The sequence below is a fragment of the Embiotoca jacksoni genome, unplaced genomic scaffold (assembly GCF_022577435.1).
Source record: "Embiotoca jacksoni isolate LCO1_2020_lvr unplaced genomic scaffold, fEmbJac1.0.p SCAF_21, whole genome shotgun sequence".
Lineage (NCBI taxonomy): Eukaryota > Metazoa > Chordata > Actinopteri > Embiotocidae > Embiotoca > Embiotoca jacksoni.
The window spans coordinates 6,409,466-6,428,729 of record NW_027185352.1 but is presented as its reverse complement, the minus strand read 5'-3'; the positions used below and the strand labels follow the sequence as shown (position 1 = coordinate 6,428,729).

The following is a 19,264-nucleotide window of genomic DNA, read 5'->3' as shown; positions in this document are numbered from 1 at the left end:
GTCCGAGCACTGACTGCAAACATTAGTTTTTAGGTAAAGGGAGGGGACACGACCGTAACAGAAGCCCCAGCCTGTTGACCTTGAAGTGCTGAAGGGCGTTAGGTCAGATTCAACAGGCTTGAACATCATGCAAGTGGCCGGATCGCTTCTTCCACTCACCTTAGTCGTTTTGATCTTGTTCCCCGTAGCGCAGCTCCAGCCCTTCAGATCAGGAAGAACTTTACATTCCTCCCCGTCAAGGCACGGATGCATCTGACACCACCACTTCTGCTCCACTATCGAGGCTAGCAAACACACGTCGAAGAGCAAATGGTCAGAAATATAAATAGATTTTTCACCTTGTGATTTAATCTCTCCACCGCTTGTGTTTATGTTTCAAACACATTTCCACATGACGTCATGAACCTGAAATATCAATCAAATCAGTGTGTCTGTGTCTCATCAGGCCATGTCATATTTTGACAGCTGTCTCGGGGAAAATGATGTAAGATTTGCTTTTTGACTGGTAACACATCTATTTTGAGTATTCTTACACACAAGACTCACGATCCAAGCGATACATGTCCATCACGCGTCAGGGATGGGAACTAGAAACGGATGCGACTGCAGTCATGTGAAGGTAAAACCTTCAGCTGCAGCGATAGCACCTCCGCTGCCTCCACAACAAAGAGCATTAAGCGTCTGCTCTCGTGACGTACAAGACATCATTTAAATAATCATCCACGTTCCACATCCCCCCCTCCACCGGCATCAGTGCTCTTCTTAATGAAAAGGACAGTTATTACAATCCACACATGACACCGCAGCCTCACTGGAGTAAATGGCACAGAATATGGAGACTTTATGATAAGAATGAATCCATTTGTGTTACACAGTCACGGTTATAGCAGCAGTGCGGTGTAGAAGTGCATCAGGTCAACTGCCAGCAGATGGTGGTTGGGTAACAGCAGCTATTAAAAAGCCACAAAGGTTCCTCATGAAATGAAATGGGAGTATTAATGGCCAAACACAAAAAGAGTGTGGGATACATTTCACTTAACAGTTAATGATGCTTTAAAAACATGAGGGCAGCTCAGACCGAAAACATCTGGGAGCAAGAATTAAAGTTATTCTTTTTATTGGAGCTGTAAAAAAAAAATAAATGTCGATGAGTCTTTGCTTTGACCTTGAACTCCTATTCAGAAATGATCAAGAGCTTGCAACTCTATTCTGATGTGGCAAGTGGTCGATGAGTGATGTGAGCTTTGGGATTAAAGAAAATGATCTGTTCATTATTCATAAAAAACAGCTGCAGTTAAATTTACCCTTGTGCTACCAAGGAAGTGTGGCCACATCTCATAGTTACGGCAAGAGTGAGAGACCAGGAAGTTCAAACAGTGTATCGGATAGTAAGTTGTAATTGCGCTGCTCAGTGCAAAATTGGACACCAAACCTGGAAACTCTGACTGACTGACAACATGTGACCTTCCAAAGGTTCTTCAACAAAGGTTGTGTTAAGCTTGTGGGTAAATATTGAGGCTCAGTATTAGCCTGGGTCCTCCTGAGTGGTGCTCAGACATTCAGTCTCTGTTGTGATTATAGTCTGGAAAGCCTGTTCGTATTCAGGTTTGCTCAACCACACTGAAGGATGGACCAGTCATCGACCAGTGATTAGTCCCCACTTGAACAGTTCAATTGCGATGATGTTGAAGTTGTTCAAACGATGGCGGCAGTGGCACAGTTTCGGCGGACAACATGTGTTATTTGGTGGCCAATGCCAGTTGGTTGAAGGCTGCTCCAATGGTTTTAAATTTGACCCCAAGGTCTACGTCCATTAGGATGCAACTAATGGAAACAATCCTCAGTGGAGGGTGGCAGACCCGTATATTCAGTGAATTTGGGTCTGGTGGCACCAAGATAGCTCGGCATACCTTTCTAATCTATTTTTAACCTGCTGTGCCTTACACAGACTAATTATGTAGGAGTTTGAACGATTAGCACTAAATGAGGTTAATGTTCAAACAGTGTAGAGTGTCAACTGTAAATCTCAAATTACAGTCGCGAACATGGAATTTCAGTTGTCATCCAAACAAGTTAGTTGTCAATTTTGTTGGTTTTATATCACTATTATAGTGTAAGCATAATAATTTATTTTATTAATAAATATGCACCTTGTGAAGAATAACAGCCATTTATTGTCTGTGGAGTTTTGCTTTTCTCCTGAATCCACATTGTTAATGTCAATAGATGCTCATGGAAATGCAGTCTGTTGAAAATTAGAAGTTAAGCACTGAGATAAACAGGTGGTGGAGAATTCTTAATCCATGTGCCATTAAACCACATCTTAAGACAGCTTCATGTCAATCTAAGTCTCTACAAGAAAGCAACATTGAATTTCCCTCAAATCCTTTAATGTCACTCAACTAAAGACTCAACTGAGTCTCCAATATTGATAAATTGATATCACTATTATTCATAGAATGCATTAGGGTGAAATTCATCCAGACCTGTACTCTTCTACAACTATACAGTTCTTTGAATGACTAATGCTGATTTGACATTGAGTTCAGAGGTGAGACTGGAAGTCTTTGCCATCTGTTACACCCAATTAGTGATTCTTTAAAGTGAGTCTGCTAAGCTTTGCTGCTCTGCATAAAAACAATAGCAGAGTTTAGCATTCATGATGTGGTAATAGTTTAGGATTCATTTTAATTCTTTATCAACAGGAGACATAGAAACTGAAACTCCTATTTGTTTCTTGTTTTTTAGCTATTATCACATGTCGTGTTTTGACTCATCACCACTAATTAAAAGTGTTTAATTCAAAAGTCATCATAGAATCACATGAATGTACAAAACCCTTATTAGAAAATTCTCTCAAGTTTTCTGGTGTTTTCTGTAGCCGCCTCTAAATTACACCTTCAGATCTGCTCAAGTTTTCTCAGATGTCTGGAGGTGCATTTATCTTCATAAAGAGGAGATTGTCTCACTGAGTGGAGCTAAAGGTAAACCCTGCTTGCAGAAGAAAGAATAATTAAAAGGTTAAGTGCTGATCATTTTTTTCTGGGATCACCCGTCGAGCGTTAAACTGGCTCACAGCTCTAATTTGCAGAAAATGTCAGTAGTAAAATGTCAAGGAATAGGTCAAACACGACCTGGTCCAGAGTTTAGCCAGAAACCCGAGCTTTTCAGACCAAAGTGAAGCAGCCACTTCAGCCGAGTCGGGGGTCTGAACAATTAGCATGCTAAGAGACTTTTGAGGTCACGGAGTGCTGCGGACAGCGTCACATTCATTTATCTGCAACTTAAAAAAAGCCGCCAGGAGCGTCTTTGTATTCATCGCTGTCGGTATTCTGTGTTCAGATCTAACAACGCTAACACGGTTCAAAGTGTCCTTTAATCCCATATTATAGTGATGGCTGTTGCGCAATAATACAACACATCAGTTATGATCCCAGTTTATTGGTATCATCACTGATGTGACCATTACTGATATTAAAAGGGATACTTCACTTCCATGACTACAAGAGCTATTATTGTTACTGTACTACAATATTAGCCTACGACTACTTCCACTGTTACTGTACAGGATTAAACACATGATTGTACATTTTAAAAGGACAGTAGATGAATTAAACCTTTTAGTGGGCAATTAACAATCTATTGAGTTTATATAAATTGGAGCCTGACTGATACTGAATTTTTAGGGCTGATGCTGTGATCGATATTAGGAAGTAAAGAAGTTTTTCTATCGATATATCGGCCAATATTCCTGATATATTTTCTGTACATACAGCATATATATATATAAGGGTATATATAAGGGTATATATATTTATATATAAATATATACACCCTTTTTGGAATCTTCAAATGTGGTTATCAAACGCTTGTGATACTTGTGACACAAATATTTAATGCAGGCAGAACATTTTACAGTTTATTGTCCACACTGGCGTCAGTGCATTAAAATGCTGATACCAATATATCTGTAATAGGCCGATATCAGCCGATATACATCACTTGGGCTGTAATACAAGTATCTTTAAAAAAAAAATTTAAAAAATGTAAGAACTTTTTAATACTTTTGTTGAAATAGATTTTTGAAGTCAGACAGATGTTTAAAGAAAACTAGAAATTGTGACTAATTTTGGAAAACTACACTCTATAGTCAGAGTTTGGGAGTTTACTTCAAAATGATTTTGGCTATGAATTTCTAACAATTTTATTCACACATATAGTGTATCGTGCACAGGAGCCATCCAGCTCAGAAACAATTATTGATAAAATCATTTAATATGTAAAAATAACGATCACTCTCTGGTTCCAGACTCTACTATTTTTACATTTGCTGTTGTTTTTAGTCTTTTGCGACGGTAACCAAAGTATTTTGGGAGGTTTTTGGTCAGACAAAACAAGCATTATGAAGGGTTTTATTCACCATTCTCCATTATGTAAAAAGATATTTATTTATCTAATCATTATTCTGTGACATCCTGTCCTCCAACAGTTTTCATGGCATCAAGTATGTTGAGCCTGAAAGGTTTTTTTTTCTTGAAAGGCGAGTTTATTTTGAGTGTAACGGTGAACACACTGAGGTGTGACGACATTTACACTCAATAGTGTTCATCACAGTATCCTATTGAATGTCTGTTTCCCTTTTTATTGTCTCGCACATTGCAAATATTATCCTCCATCTTTTGAGCGTGATCTTGTGTCTGTGATACATAAATGTTTTACACTCTGGATCTTCTTCAGTAGTTTGTGAATATGCATAAAGTTTTCCTTCTCTTCTGTGACTCTTTTTGTTGCATCTCCGGCACCTTTAAGTCACATGAGCAGTGAACAGTTTCGTCTTAACAGATTTAGACCAAGCAAACAGTAGTCGATCCGAACCCACAGGATGTGAAGATTTTAAAGTGTAATTTAAATTTAGAAATCTTTAACTAGACTGGCATCCTCGTGCAGTTATTATCAGTCCCTTGCTTATATTTGTCAAGCAAATCTCCCTTTTCCTTATGAGGATTTGTTCATGTGTGGTCGAACATGTAATTCCATGCAGTTGTAATCATAAGGCAAGTAAAAGTATTCTTAGAGCATCTCTTGAGATATGAATTCAACACTCAGCAAATGTATTCTTAAAGATGTGGAAAGCAGTATCATTAAAAAAAAAAGACCACACACTCAAGATAGCCAGTGAAATATCCAGTTAATGGAGCGTACCATCTACACACGACGGGGCGGCTCTGGTGGTGCCGGCCACTTGCCCGGGAAAGCAGGAGCACTTCACAGTTTGTGACCGCTCCTCGATTTTGTTCTTGTTGCAGCAGCGGTGCAGCGCCACCACCTCGCAGGTGCCTGTTCGGACATGGTGTGCTGCTGGAGAAATGAAAAGGAACACATTTTATTATCGTCGGTAGTGAATAATAAACTGTAGTTGTAACCCTCATTTCCACCCACAGTCGGCCTTGTATCGAGTCCCAAAAGAATGTCTTTCTTTGGTCTGTGTTGTGTGGTTTTTTTTTTACTTTCATCAGTTTCGGTAGTGAACAAAATTGCCAGGCAAAGCAGACCAATTTTCTACAACAGCCCATTCATGACACTAAGTTCCTCTCTCAACATGCAAAATTGCCCCCAATGGAAGCAGCAGAGACCAAAGTATACAGATTTTTATTCTCTCGTATGAATCAAGCTCCAAGTTCTGGATCCTACATTTCCGAACTTTCTGTTTTCAATATGACATCAGTATTATAGCCTGAGCACTTTAAAAGTATTCAAAATTGCGTTTCCTTCAGAATTTTCCCCTTAGCAGGATGTAAAACCTTTCAAACAATGGAACATACAATTCCCACAATGCAACTGACTGATGACACCCAATTTGAAATTTGTTTTCTTAAAGGTACCCTGTGGAGTTTTTGAGTGCCAGCATCTCTTTTGAGGTTCTTTTGATGAGGATGGGACCATTTTACTTGTAGGATGCGCATGTAAAAGTGGTGGCACATTAACATAAACAAAACGGGAGTTCAAATATTCTAAGAATTTGAATAAAACATATTGTTAGTGAAGGATATCACACAATGTCTCACAATGTGTTTTGGTGATAAACACTGAATGTAAACATTACTTTTGTGTGTTTACATGAAAACTCCACGAGGCAATTTTAAACTTAATCCAGGAAAAATCCCGATGATGTCATCAGGGTCATGGGCCCTTTAAAGCCGTTGTAGAATAATGAATCCTGACACTGAAACCAAACTGCAGAAATGTACTAGCGACTCTTTAAAGCGGAATAGATAAGATAACCAATCAGGACCTGACGTCATAAAAACCATTAAGATCACCATTTGTATCATTATCACTGTATTTGAAAACGAATCGGTAACTTTTAAATGAATAAATACTCGAGTACGATACTCACAACAAGCAGCAGCCCTTTAAAAAACAAAATTGAGATGTGTGAAGGGGAAAGTGTGGCGCTGCAGTATTTGGAACCAATTTCCAGATCACGCTCCATTGTCTGAATTATTTAGAGCCCGAGCTGCTCCATTCTCTTTTAATTGCATGTGACATTTTCATGAGGTGCGTTTCTGCAGCGCTCCGCACATCTGCAGTAAACAGTAAATCTGAAACGAGTGCCTGAAACTGGCCCGGACTGTCCGCCCTAAACTTAATTTAATTCTCACTCCAGCTGGTTATACTGGTGAACAGCAACAGCTTCCAGCTGCTGTAGCAAGCAGCTACTGACACTTTGCAGCTTTGCTGAGGCTGATGAATATTGAATCTGATGTTTAACACATATACACCTCTGGGATCTGTGTTATTCTGTTTGAACAGTGTTGCTCAGAAAACACGACTTTTACATTAAAAAATAACCGAGAACCAGAAAAGTCCTAACACCATGTTTTATGTGATTGGACAGCATCAAACGTTTCACTGATGGCTGCTGCTGGAAAATATCAGTGAGCAGCAGGTAGAAAAGGACAGTAAGTCAAATAAAAAAAAAGCAAAGAAACTGCAAAGGAAAGTTCAGTTTTCATTATGAACCCTTTTGTAACTTTTGATAGCGTGTCTGCTCGAGCAATCACCCCCTCCCTCCCCGTCCCTCTTCATACATCAGATATAATGCGGGTAGTCACCCAAAAGTAGCGGCACGCTTACTCACACTCTGCTTCCAAACAAGGAAAGATATGAAAGACAAACACACCGCGAGCCGAGCTGCTTCAGATGTTTGTAAGCGAAGTGCTGCCAGTAGCGTCACACTGAGCGCCTTTGGTGTTTCTGACTGGATTTGGATTTTGGATGCCTGCTCTGCTTCTCCTGCTAGCAGATACAGAAAAAGGCAGTTTCACTCAGGAATCAGCGTGTCCTGCAAACTCGGATTCCATCTTTCGGTCTACCGTTCAAAGTTTTATACGACGAGCACGATGCCATGACATTTAGATAGCGGGACGCAGTGGCTAAACATGGCATAAAGCTGTCACGTCCCCAGTTGGATTCTCTCTGGGGATGTTTGTTAGATGCTGTAGCTCCGTCTTTTTACACGTTTACTGTCAGTTTAGTGTCTTCTCACTCCAAAGAAACGCAAGCCTGACATTAGAGAAAGGTTTTGGAGGACAATTAACTGGAGATTATAAATAGTTGTATAAATGGTGTAAAATATTTTGAATATTTACTGTGCTTTAACTTAAATGATAGCGTTTCATTGACAACAGGTTTTGAACACTTTTTAAAAAAGATAACCAGGACTAAAACCAAACTTATGGACGTTTGTGTATTCTTTTCCATTGATTATTCCGTGTTTAACTCTCATTTGTTCTTCAAACATCAGGAAGACGTGATGAGTTTATTTATTTTCAGTTCAGATAAGGAGGGTCAGGGAACTTTTTGTAATTAAAAATCACAACACAATCAATGTAATTGAAAATTACAACACAATCAGAAGAATCTACTGCAGTCTAATTCCAGTTACACAGAAAGCCCTCAGGTGGTTGACATGGCCTTGCCTGCAGATAAAAACCAAAATCATACATAGTGAAGTTGGACTTCCATAAAATATTAAGCAAACCAAAGAAGAAAGTGTTTTCAACATGAAACATGACATTAAAAACGAATATGTGCACGGCCCATTTGCTACCAACACAAAGGCTTTTGTATCGCAAACTGAGCCGGGGACTCGTCGTCGTGGCCGTTCACAAGCATCATTTACATTTATTTTTGAGTCAAAACTTGTCAGTTAGTGTGATTTTGGGAAACGTGGTTTTATTGAGTGAAAGATAGAGCTGTGAATAGGACAGCTGAACACTTACAGACTGAGCAGCCTGATGCTTTCGCACAGTGAAGATATCCACTATTGTGAAGGTTGACTCCGATGCACTGATGGATCGATGTTTCTGTTTTCATGACATTTATCAAGTTTGTAAAAAAATAAGACACACATCATGTTTGCGTCAGATGTGTGACCTTTCACAACCCAGAACCAATGAGCTCACCTCACCAGAAAAGAGATAAACCCGACAGTGTACAAACACCTTTTCATGGCAAAACAGTACAAAATGCATCATCATAATTTAAAAATAGTACTAAGGACATAGCAGGAGACACTGCCAGATGTAGATTCAGTGAGTGCACAGGACGTGACGACTTTGACACGTCTACTGATTTGTAGTAAAATCGAAGAAAAGACCAGAAAACAACAGACTCCCAGTCTTCCTGCGTACAATGTGCTGCACTGGCTGCTGCACAGACTAGTCACATGACACGTTATTTCTCACATCAGGCGTTGTATAGCCTCAAAGCTGACAGTTTCTCCTTCTTCCTTCCAACACAACAAAAAGTCAAAGCTGACGCGTTATTACTTTCAAACATCCGAGACAAAGGATGAAGTGTCATCGTCCTCTAAACTGTTAATTAAGTACTTGGTAAATCCATACCTTTTAAACGAGTAAGGATAACAATGTTTTGGTCATTTTCGACACGCCTCATTACAAAGATTACTGTTATATCTGATGATAGATCAACACCAGGGACTCGGTGATTTCTTGAAAAGGTGCCAATCCAAGTGACACGACTCTCACCGTCAACAACTCCTGAGACTTTGTGTCCACATATGAGGATGTTACATTTTGGGTGCGCTGCATCTTAATCTTAATCTTAATTCGACTCAGTTTCAGCCTGTCCTTCTCATTAGTGGACACGTTTTCCTGCAATTTAGTGGCAGCAACAACACAATACACTCATCAGAATAAACAGCTGAAATATCCATCCAAACGTTCCACAGCTGAGACCGAGATGGAAATGGAAAGGATACAAAACGTCATCAAATTTATAGTTAATAACGACTATAGTTTGATATAGAAGACAAAATTTGACAATTTCTTTGCAATAGTAGCAAACTTGGACGCTGCTAATCAGGACCTACTCCGTTGAGGACTTTGGGACTTTATTTTTGCCCAGTAAAGTTGTAACAGTGAGGTAACAGCCCGGGAAGGTTTTAGAAGACACCAACAGTTTGCATGAGTATAAATAGTTCTTGCATATATTACAAATAAATCTACATCAACTGATTGTCTTTTTTATATTGATGATACATTTTTCAGGCCATATTTGTCTGTCAGGAGCAGAGAGACTGGAGTACAGAGTGAAAACATTTTTTTCACAGATGTACGAAACCTTGAAAAATCACAAAGCTTTTCGTTGTGTTGCTCGGATTGAAATTTTGTTTTTGAACAGCCACGTTTAGGCGTCGTTACAAACTCTTTTATACTGTGTTACACACACGGGACTTGAGTATTTTATGCAGTAAAATAAACCCATTGTTCCCATATGAGGACTTAAAAAAAAAAAAAAGGTTTCATATGGGGAGTCAAAACTACAAAGATGAGGTTCGGTTTTTATACTTGTATGGCGTCACTGATCCCAAATAAAAAGGAAAAATGCATATAAAATTAAAACTGGAGTCTTAGCAGGTTAAACTTCATTTCAAAACCCAGTACATTATTAAACATGTAAGGGAAAACGTCTGAAATGAAGTGAGGCAGAGAAAAGATGAGACGTTTCATAAATGATCTATAATTGCCGCATCTTCCTCTACTTCTTTTAAACCGTGCTTTATCTTTTAAAAAAAAAAAGTCCTTTCACTTCTGTCCTTCACTCTCATTTCTGTCATTTCTTTTGAAAGCACCTCTCTGTTACCTGATCATAATGTACTCGCATGAATAGCAGGAATATTACCCAGGTAACCATGACTTTGATTCTCCTTTCTGATTCTAGTTTGTAGAGTCAATGCTCTGAGACTTTCAGCTAATTGTAGTCTCCTCTGCCATTCAAATAGAAGAAGCAACATGTTGTTTAATTGTTGGTTGAAGCAGATGGTTCATCTGAAGTGGAAGGTGACAATGAGAGAAGTAAAGGATCAGATGTTATTGTTGCTCAATCTCATTTACTAGTGCATTAGATGGGAGGTAGCCAATGTTCCACAGTATTCTTCATATAACTGTAAAGGCATACGATTTATACAGTATGTGAGTCCTTGCAGAGGAGGTGTAGCTAGAACTTTGTTGAACCATTAACTCCATGAAGGACTAGTTAATGCAAACTTGGCAAAATAACATATTTTATCCAGTTTAACAGCTCTTCTGCGAATATGTCAAATTAGCTTTTTGAGCTAGCAGCTCTCCAGAAGCTTGTCTGACTGGTCGCTAGAAGGGAAACAGTTTTATTCAAGAGGCCATCAACTCCTGTCTGGGAACTATAGACTCTGTAAAGGAATTTACATTTTTGAGTCTGAAAAGTGAAGCCTATGCAGATGAGCCTAAAAATGCAATACCTCTCAGGGCCACCAGGAGCTGGCTCTAAAAAAAACACAAAAAAAACCAACTCTGACTCCGATAGACTCCCTTTCAAAAAGCATCAACTTCTATCTCTGCAACACAAAGTCCATATATTTTTTTTTCCACAAGTTGGCTTGGTTTTATTTGCTAAACTCTCTCCTTCTGGTCAGTATTCTGGAGGTCCTTCTGAAAAAGTTTCCATCATTATTTAGATATTAGGCCTCAAAGAGAGAGTTTGATTGACATGGCTGACCCTGATAGTATCCTCGGGATCTCAGCCAGATCCAAACTCCTTCCCAGCTCCACCCTTTGGTCCAAATATGCTCACTTTTTTTGTTGCCAAGAAAACAAGATGGAGACGGCCAAGATACCAGACTGAAGACCTCTAAATGGGGGGTGAAGGAGAGTTACCACTTGCATGTAATATATTCCAAACCCTTCCTCCTTTCGTGCATTATATTTCACCAAAGTTGACAAATGCTGAAGTTACAGCCGGCGGCTTGTTAGTTTAAAGACTAGCTACCGTTAGCGTGACACTATGCTGGTTAGCAGGCAATTCTCACAGCAGACAGACTCGATGAAGTCGCTGCTCCTGGTCGATGAGAAGTGCCGCACTTTAAACCACAAGATGTTGTTTAAGGTGAGGGAAACAGCTCGGGGTCAAAATTAGCTTCAACCCTGTGAAGCAACTCCCGACACTCGATGCAGACCATCAGACAGTATTATGTTTTTCACCAGCCATTTGTTCCTTGCAGTCGATCCTTTGAACCGAAGCTGCCCTCGCTCAGAAGTGATGGGCTTTTTCTCCCTGTTGCTCTGCTGAAAGGAATTTGCTTGAGAAGCTTTTATACATCGATCTCTGGAGACGGGGAGGAAACTCCATACTTTGGATCATTGACGAAGCTGTTGTGAATGACAATGTCATCATTGCGTTGCTTTACATGCAGCGTTGTGTGCAGCCAAAAACACACGCCTCTCATATAAAGAAATTATCTGTGACAATGAGCTCACTCAGTGCAATTCCCTCTTTGCAAACCAGCATTGTGTTAACAGTGATGAACAGATTTTCCTCTCAAACCATTTGTTACTTTGTTTGGAGCAGTTTGAGGAGTGACAGATGACAAACCACTTCAGTCCATGTCTCGGCCACGTTCAGGGAGCCAAACTGCTCCGATGATGTCTCGTACTGTTAGTTACTGCTCCCTCAAGGGTGCAAACAGTGTTGCCCTTTCTTGCCAAGATGCTTCTTATGCAACATATAACTCATTTTTATTACAAAGTGCAGAAAGTGGAAGGTGCAGAACAAGCAACAATCCTCGACGCAGATGACAGGATGTAAGTCAGACACCGAGGTCATACGTCAGTGTAACATTTACAGTGTGGAAAACACCTTAATATACTGCAAAGCCAATTTGCACCTGTGCCACCTGTGCGCTGCCTGAGTGCTACAGATGTCTAAAAATACTGAGTGCCAACCGTCCAAAATATTTCATTGCGCTCAGGTTCAAGTTCCCCCTCCGCAACCTGTGTGCTTTGATTCTTGCTAAGTGGTTTCCCATTGTGGACGCTGAAATTCAAGGCCGTAATGTGTCTGCAGGGATCAAACTAGCACCATTTGAAGGTCAGAATTTAAAACTCTCTACACCCACTTGGGCAGCCAGAGTTGCCGTGTGCAGAGATCCAAGGCAGTATAAGATTCAGGTGGAGGTGTATCCCTGCATCCCCGCCTCAGTCAGGAAGTTGTTTTTATTGAACAGATTGATGTGATTAATTCTCACATCGCAGCCCCATAACGTAGCTTAGTGTTGTAAGGAAGTGCCAATGCAGGAAGTCGTGTGTCTTATCAGCCTGGTGTCACGTTTGGCTCGCAACTTCTTTGTTTTGGCTTCTTCTCATTATTCTTAAGTGCTGTAAAATCCTAACTAATTAACACGAATCGTGATTTTTATGCAGCTTAAAAAGTACATATGTTTTACGCCACTATACAGTATAGTGCTTGTAGGCTGAAATATCATTGGCCTATGTCTTATCTATGAAGCATTATGGTGTTGTCTCCTGCTCATGCTCAATAGAGTCTGATTCAAAAAGCGTCTTCTTCTCTCATGAAACACAAAGTCAGTCATTTTTTCCACAGGTCCTCATCATGTTATTTGCTGAATTCCCTCCTGATCAGTGTTCTGGTGGTTCTTCTGGAAATAATTCCACAGTTAATGAGATATTAGGCCTCAAAGAGATGTATGTTTGGGGGGGGGGGGGGGGGGGGGGGGGAGGTGTCTGGTTTGATTGACACCTGTATAGTTGGACGGGCGTAGTGTCCTCGGGTTCTCAGTCAGATCCACCCCTCACTCCTCTTCAGCTCGTCCATATATGGTCACTTCTGGCTCCAAAAAAAACAAGACGGATACGACCTGAGTGCCACACTTGAGGCTTCAGGGTGGGTGACGCTACTTGGTTTAGATAGATTATGTTACTTTTGGACAAAGCCCAAAGGTAACCATTTCAACTAACCTCTTATTCAGCTTTGGAAATGTTTTACTTGATAAATCTAAACTCCCCGACAAATCATGTATGCATACATCATTAAAATGTATCCAATAAATCTACAGTTTCACTCTTTGCAAAGAGACACAATGCAAAAGACAAGAACCAGTTGAATTTGGAAAGGGTGTGTGTAGAAGCAAATAACTGAAAGGATCAATTCTAATAGATGCTTATTAAAATAAATCTCCCACATCTTTAGAGCAAAGACGGCCTAATTCCTGCCGGACTCCTCTTCCTGGTCGATAAAGGACAATTACAAAGATGCGCAGAATGACCACAGACACTTATTGCGTCATCAACTCGGTATTAAAGTACAGACTCCTCTGTTGCAGGCTGGCAGTGTCACTGTCTGATGAGAGTGCGAAGGCAAACCGTCTTTCTTCATTAATCAGAGGGAAAAATAAACTGCATTTACATAACTGGCAGAGAGTAGCATGTTTGATGGTGCAAACATGATCCCGTCTTTGCCGACACAAACCGGTTATTTAAAGAAGTGGAGTCTCATATGTGTATTAGTAAATCAACTTGTCTCCTTGTAGAAATGTACTAAATTTGCCCTGCTTCTCGGAGATTAGGCTTAGTTCTCTCTGAAGAAATACATTTCCTCTGTTTTGGACGTGTTCAGTTCATTTCATCTCTTGAATGATAACAGGTTTACAGCAACAGCAATAACACCCAGGGGAAATTAGGGGGCTGCGGTGGCTATCGGAGAGAAATTGAATGCGGGCGAGATTATTCTGATCCAGTTCCTGCTGAAAATGATGAGCGCCTTGAGTGGGGGGATCGCTGCCAATCAAAACCGAGCGCATCAAGGCGCCGCGCTCCTATCTAATTGGTGGACAAAGCGAAGGAGAGGTATGCGTGATTTCTATCATGCTCACAAATGGACATCCTGTCTGGTTGCACGACGGCCTGTGCACCGCCAATTACCTGAGACTGTGCATTGTCAGTGGGACTCCCGATGATGAAACATGTGGGTCGGCCTCTGCTCGTAATGTGCTGAGTCGCCATAATTGACCTCGGTGGGTTTACGAGCGACGACTCGACAACACTTTTAATTAGGCGAGAGGAGACGAGCTTTCAAAATAGCTGTTTCAATCCGATTACTCCTCCATTTATCACGGTGACATTTGGTGATGCAGAATAGTGAGAAATCCCTCTCCGAACTCCTCGCACAAGAAGTGGCAGCACTCCTCGATGCGTTGGTTCCGTGTGCTGCCTCGCATTGTGCAGCAGGTTACTCTGATTTTGGGCGAATTAAAGCGAGCCTCCAGAGTTCCCACAGAGCTGAGCGAGCAGATGGAATGAAACTCACCAAACTTGTTGACAGAGAAAATTAGTTTGTCGTGGCACGGTCGTGAACATTGACTTTATGTTGAGTGTCTTTGGTCCACCTGGCTGATTAATCACATTGAGCTCATAATGGGACCAAGCAGCGACCCACCGTGACGTCACCCATTGGTTTGTAAACTGCCCTTTTTTAAGCCTCCGGTCTGGCATTTTTTCTGTCATTATTAACATTTTTAGGGAATTAGAAGTGGCCATATTTGGATTAGCCAAAGAGGAGCGTGAGGTGGCGCTCACTGAGAACCCGAGGACACTCTGCCCGCCCACCTATATCAGAATCCTGACTGCACCACGGGCATGTCAATCAAACTGAACATATCTCCCTTTGAGGTCTTATTTCTAATTAATTAAGGAATTATTTTCAGAAGGAGCACCAGAACACTGATCAAAAGGAGGGAATTTAATTTATGACAACATAATTACATTTGGAAAAACTATACTGACTTATTGACGTATTCCATGAGAGAAGTTGATGTTTTTTGAATGGGAGCCTATTGGAGTAAGGTTTTTTTGGAGTCAGCTCCTAGTGGCCCTCAGTGGTATTGCACTTTAACGCACTTCATTTAGTTAACTTTTCAGATCCGGAGACTATGTCCATTTTCATATATAGGATGAAACTGAGACACCTGATAAACCTGAGTCTTGTTCACACTGCCAGCCCAAATCTATTTTTGTCATATCCAGATTGATTTTAGAAAATCTGGACAGCAAAAAAACAAATCAAATCAGTTCCAGACCACATATGGAGGTGGTTTGAAATGCAATTTCAATCAGATTTCTTAGTCCGGACGCTCTGGTGGCTCAAAAACATTTCTTGCATCACTCGTGACACGACACACAATGACGATGTAATTTTCTGAGTGACAGCGTGAGCTCAATCTATGCTCCCACGAGCAGAGCTATCAGAGAGTCCGGGTTTTGGTGCTATGAAAGCGAGGGAGAGCAAAAGTCCGCGGACAGACGCAGAAATAAATTATCTGCTGGCAATTTGCTTCCGTGCGTATGTCGTTGCCACAGCAACCCATGCAGATAGATTGGGAAAGTGTGGACACACCAAATCCGATGCGCTCACTTGTAAATAACAATTCTGAAAGCCTGTCCTAAAGATCTCATTTGAGAAGCAAATCAGATTTACCTGCAGTGTGAAAAAAGCAGAAACCTCTTTGTGTTGCTTTGCTCTTTATTGAATCTCTGGAGCAGTCGTCTCACATTTTGTACCTCCAGAAGGAGATGAATTATAGTCTTTGAATGACATCAGATTTTTCTGCTTCTTTCTCTGCCTCACCAATAGCAGCATGTCATCCTTACACATCTATGTCAATTTACTAGGCATGATGAGTCAGACTCAGCCTGATAAAAGCTGCATGATACCTTCTGTGGCCCTGCAGGAGCTTTGTCAAATCTAAAAAAAATACCATCTGATCATGTCATCATTATCTGAGGATGGACTTAGGTTCATTTTCATCTTTAATAGTTTGGTAAACCTGAGTTGAAAAACTGTGTACATTGAGTGTCACAGATATAGATGTTTACCAAACATGGAAAACAAAAATTGAGCTGCATTATCTGAAAATCTTCCATGAAAAGACTAAAAGCAACAATACTGTTACCTTCCTCCTCCTGTCTGTGGCTCAGACCAAACCACTTTGTTCCTACTGCAGACTTGGATCATAAAAACACTTTTATAGCTTAATTTTTAAATCAATAATTTCTTACGACAGCTGGGAAGCTTTTTAAACTAGCTTTTCCCAAATAGGAGTGAATAATGTGTTTGTTTGGGACTACTTTCAGCTGCGGATTAATACGCATTTTGGTGAACAGTGTATCCTCAAGGTAATCACCTCTCTCTTTCCCTTTATCCATCCTCCTGATCCTGTCAACAGTTCGGCCACATTCATTGTTAATATTTAATGTTGCAAAATCACTGAACTAACATATGAAGGGAAAGTAAATAAATTAGCTTTTTATAAAATATTTTTTATAAATCTAGTTCTACCAATATAACTTGATTAAATGCATCTGTTTGTTAAAATCCCTCTCCGGTCAGAAACGTATCTTCATGTTGCCGCCGTTCACTTCAGTGTGCAGAATGTGCAGGTTTGTTTTCACATTTATCTGATGAAGAGGAAAAGTTTGTCGGTGATCCCCCAAAACCTCAGCCATTTAAACAAGTGTGATGTGGGAACTTAAAGCCTTGAGGTCACACACACACTGAAAATCTGGATTTCTTTTAATTGAGGAACATTAATGAGAAGCCCGTGTCCGAGACATCATTTTATTCTGAACACATTAGTTTGTGTTTGTCTTTAAAACCTGTCAGGAACGGACCTTTTAAATTAGACTCGGTCTGGTCGGACCATCAACCTCACCACATTCACAATAGAGGAAAACGCTTTCAGGTATAAGACTGCTGTCAATGGCCATCGTCATCCTTTAACACTCTGAAGGATAAAACGCCGGCAATGGAAAATGCATAATTTCGTGTAAACGTGTTGTTTGTCTGGCTGCACACGTCTACATATAGAGATTGAATCATAACTGTTGTCACTGTCAAAATCAAGATAAAACATGGCACACAGTGAGCCGCTCACACGATAAGCAATAACTTCATCAGCATAGCCTGTCAGGCAGTATGCTAATAATGCTACTAAAACACAGAGGAGGTGACAGCTTCGTCCTTGTGTTAGGTCTTCTGACTGATACGCATTTTGTACCGACAGGACACATTTTTATCGATGAAGGCGTCCAGATGTTGACAGAAGCAGTTGTTGCCACACCTCCGACGTCACGGCAACGAAAACCTGTAGGAGACACTTCTGAAACCGGATGTTGGTTTTGTGTCCGTGCTCTCTCACCTGTCGCTCCCTCCGTGGGCACGGACATCTCCCAGACACTGATCACGAGCGCCATTAGAAGAAGAGCCACTTTGCTTCTGATCGACGTGTATCGCTCACTCATCCTGGAAAAGAAGAGGAGACGAAACGCATTACAGCAGTAGTTTTAACCATCTGAGGTGCACCTAGAAAAAGCGTATAACTGCAACAGAGGTCAGTTTATTTACATTGACCGAACGACGCCATTTCTTAGCATCTCTGTCAGACTGCACGCTGACATTTTTCAGTGTTGGATTTGACGGTTTTATGGCCCAGAGCAGGAAGCCTTTGCTCCTCCACTAATTTAACCTCCCAACAGCTTAGCCTATCTGACGGCATGTTTGCTCTTTATACAGCACAGATGCAGACAATTATCCTCCCTCTTGCGTTCCAAAACAAACTACAGCTGTTAGATCACTGCAGAAAATCCTCTTCTTCTGCCCCTCCCGAGCTCTTATAGTGGCAGAAATGAACAGCAGGTGAAGACCCTCTGCCGCCCCACCAGGCTTCAGTAAGGCCCTCTCGGCTCTACAGCAGAGTGGAGAGCCGGCCGGCTGCAGTGGTTAATCCATCCCCTCCGCAGTGGCTTTTTTCCCCCTGCGCTCTCTCTCCCTAATGAAGTGTGGTGGATCCAAGGCCGCGCTGCATAAACCATCTGGCACAGTGTGTTATCACCGACAGACAACGATCAAGTTTCAAACGGGGGATGCAGGAGCGGTACGGTAATTACTGGAAGAGGCGCGGTATCGTATGGCGGCAGCATACAATGTTACAAGCCGCGTTTACGCCTTATTTACAGCCTCCCGCCTCTTATCTGTCTGCTGCATTGACATATAGATTGGCTAAACCTCATTGGGGAGCTCAGATTATTTGTGTAATTAAGTTTATTTTTGCAAAGCAAACATGACCTTTATCAAGGTTTTGTTATTCCTCGCAGTGCCACACAGGAATTAGAATTGAATGACGGGATGAAATAACGCAGGCAGGACTCGCATGTTTAGTGTGCCCTCTAAAAATTATAAATTGATGTCTATCATCAAGACTTGCAGGCAGTGACAACAGGAACACAAGGGGAATCATTTCTCCGCTTTCCTGTCAACATATACACGATCTCTCGTGTATGTTTAAATTATGTTTTTTGTTTTTTTTTTTACATTTAACATTTAATCCTCTTGGGTCAGTGCCTACAGAAAGAGGTGATATGCTAAAAATATCAAAGTAGATTTTTCAATCATTTACTCAACAAAATTACCATTAGATATAATTTTCTTCTGTGGATAAAGTGAGTACACCTTTGGCATCAGAAGCTGTTGTTGTTCCCTTTTGTAGAAATAACTTCCTTTAGGTGTTCGGCATCATTGTCCACCACACGTTGCCTTGGTGTGATTGTGTGTCCGCTCTTCCATGACAAATTCTTTCAGTTGAAAAAATGTCTAGTTTTTTTTTTTTTTTTTTTTGCATGTTTTTCTTGCAGTCATTGATATGATGCAGAATTCATAGTTGAATTAATGACTGCATGCGAAGCAACCGCAAACTATAACGCGACCACCACAGCGCTTCACAGTTGCTACGAGGTTCTTCTCCTGAAAAGTCTTCGGTCTGAACCCAACATATCTACCGTCTACTCAACCAAGGCCAAACAGCTCAATCTTTGATCCGCCCGTCCAGAGCACATTATTTCAAACACTCTGGTCT

At 40.8% G+C, this 19,264-nt stretch overlaps 1 protein-coding gene across 3 annotated transcripts in view; it reads right to left on the bottom strand.

Moving 5' to 3' along the window:
• Positions 1-19,264, bottom strand: part of LOC138202536 (chemokine-like protein TAFA-2) — a 63,052-nt gene that overhangs the window by 6,707 nt on the left and 37,081 nt on the right. For 2 of the 3 annotated variants that reach the window (XR_011178648.1, XM_069156596.1), the window contains exons 2-4: positions 17,552-17,655; positions 5,203-5,358; positions 160-284 (exon numbers count right to left, since the gene is read on the bottom strand). Coding sequence is in view for 2 of the 3 variants with exons in the window: in XM_069156596.1 (XP_069012697.1) it covers positions 160-284; positions 5,203-5,358; positions 17,552-17,654 (384 nt within the window). In the remaining variant the exon portion in view is untranslated. The remainder of the gene's footprint in view (positions 1-159; positions 285-5,202; positions 5,359-17,551; positions 17,656-19,264) is intronic. The other variant, XM_069156597.1, reaches the window with a different exon arrangement.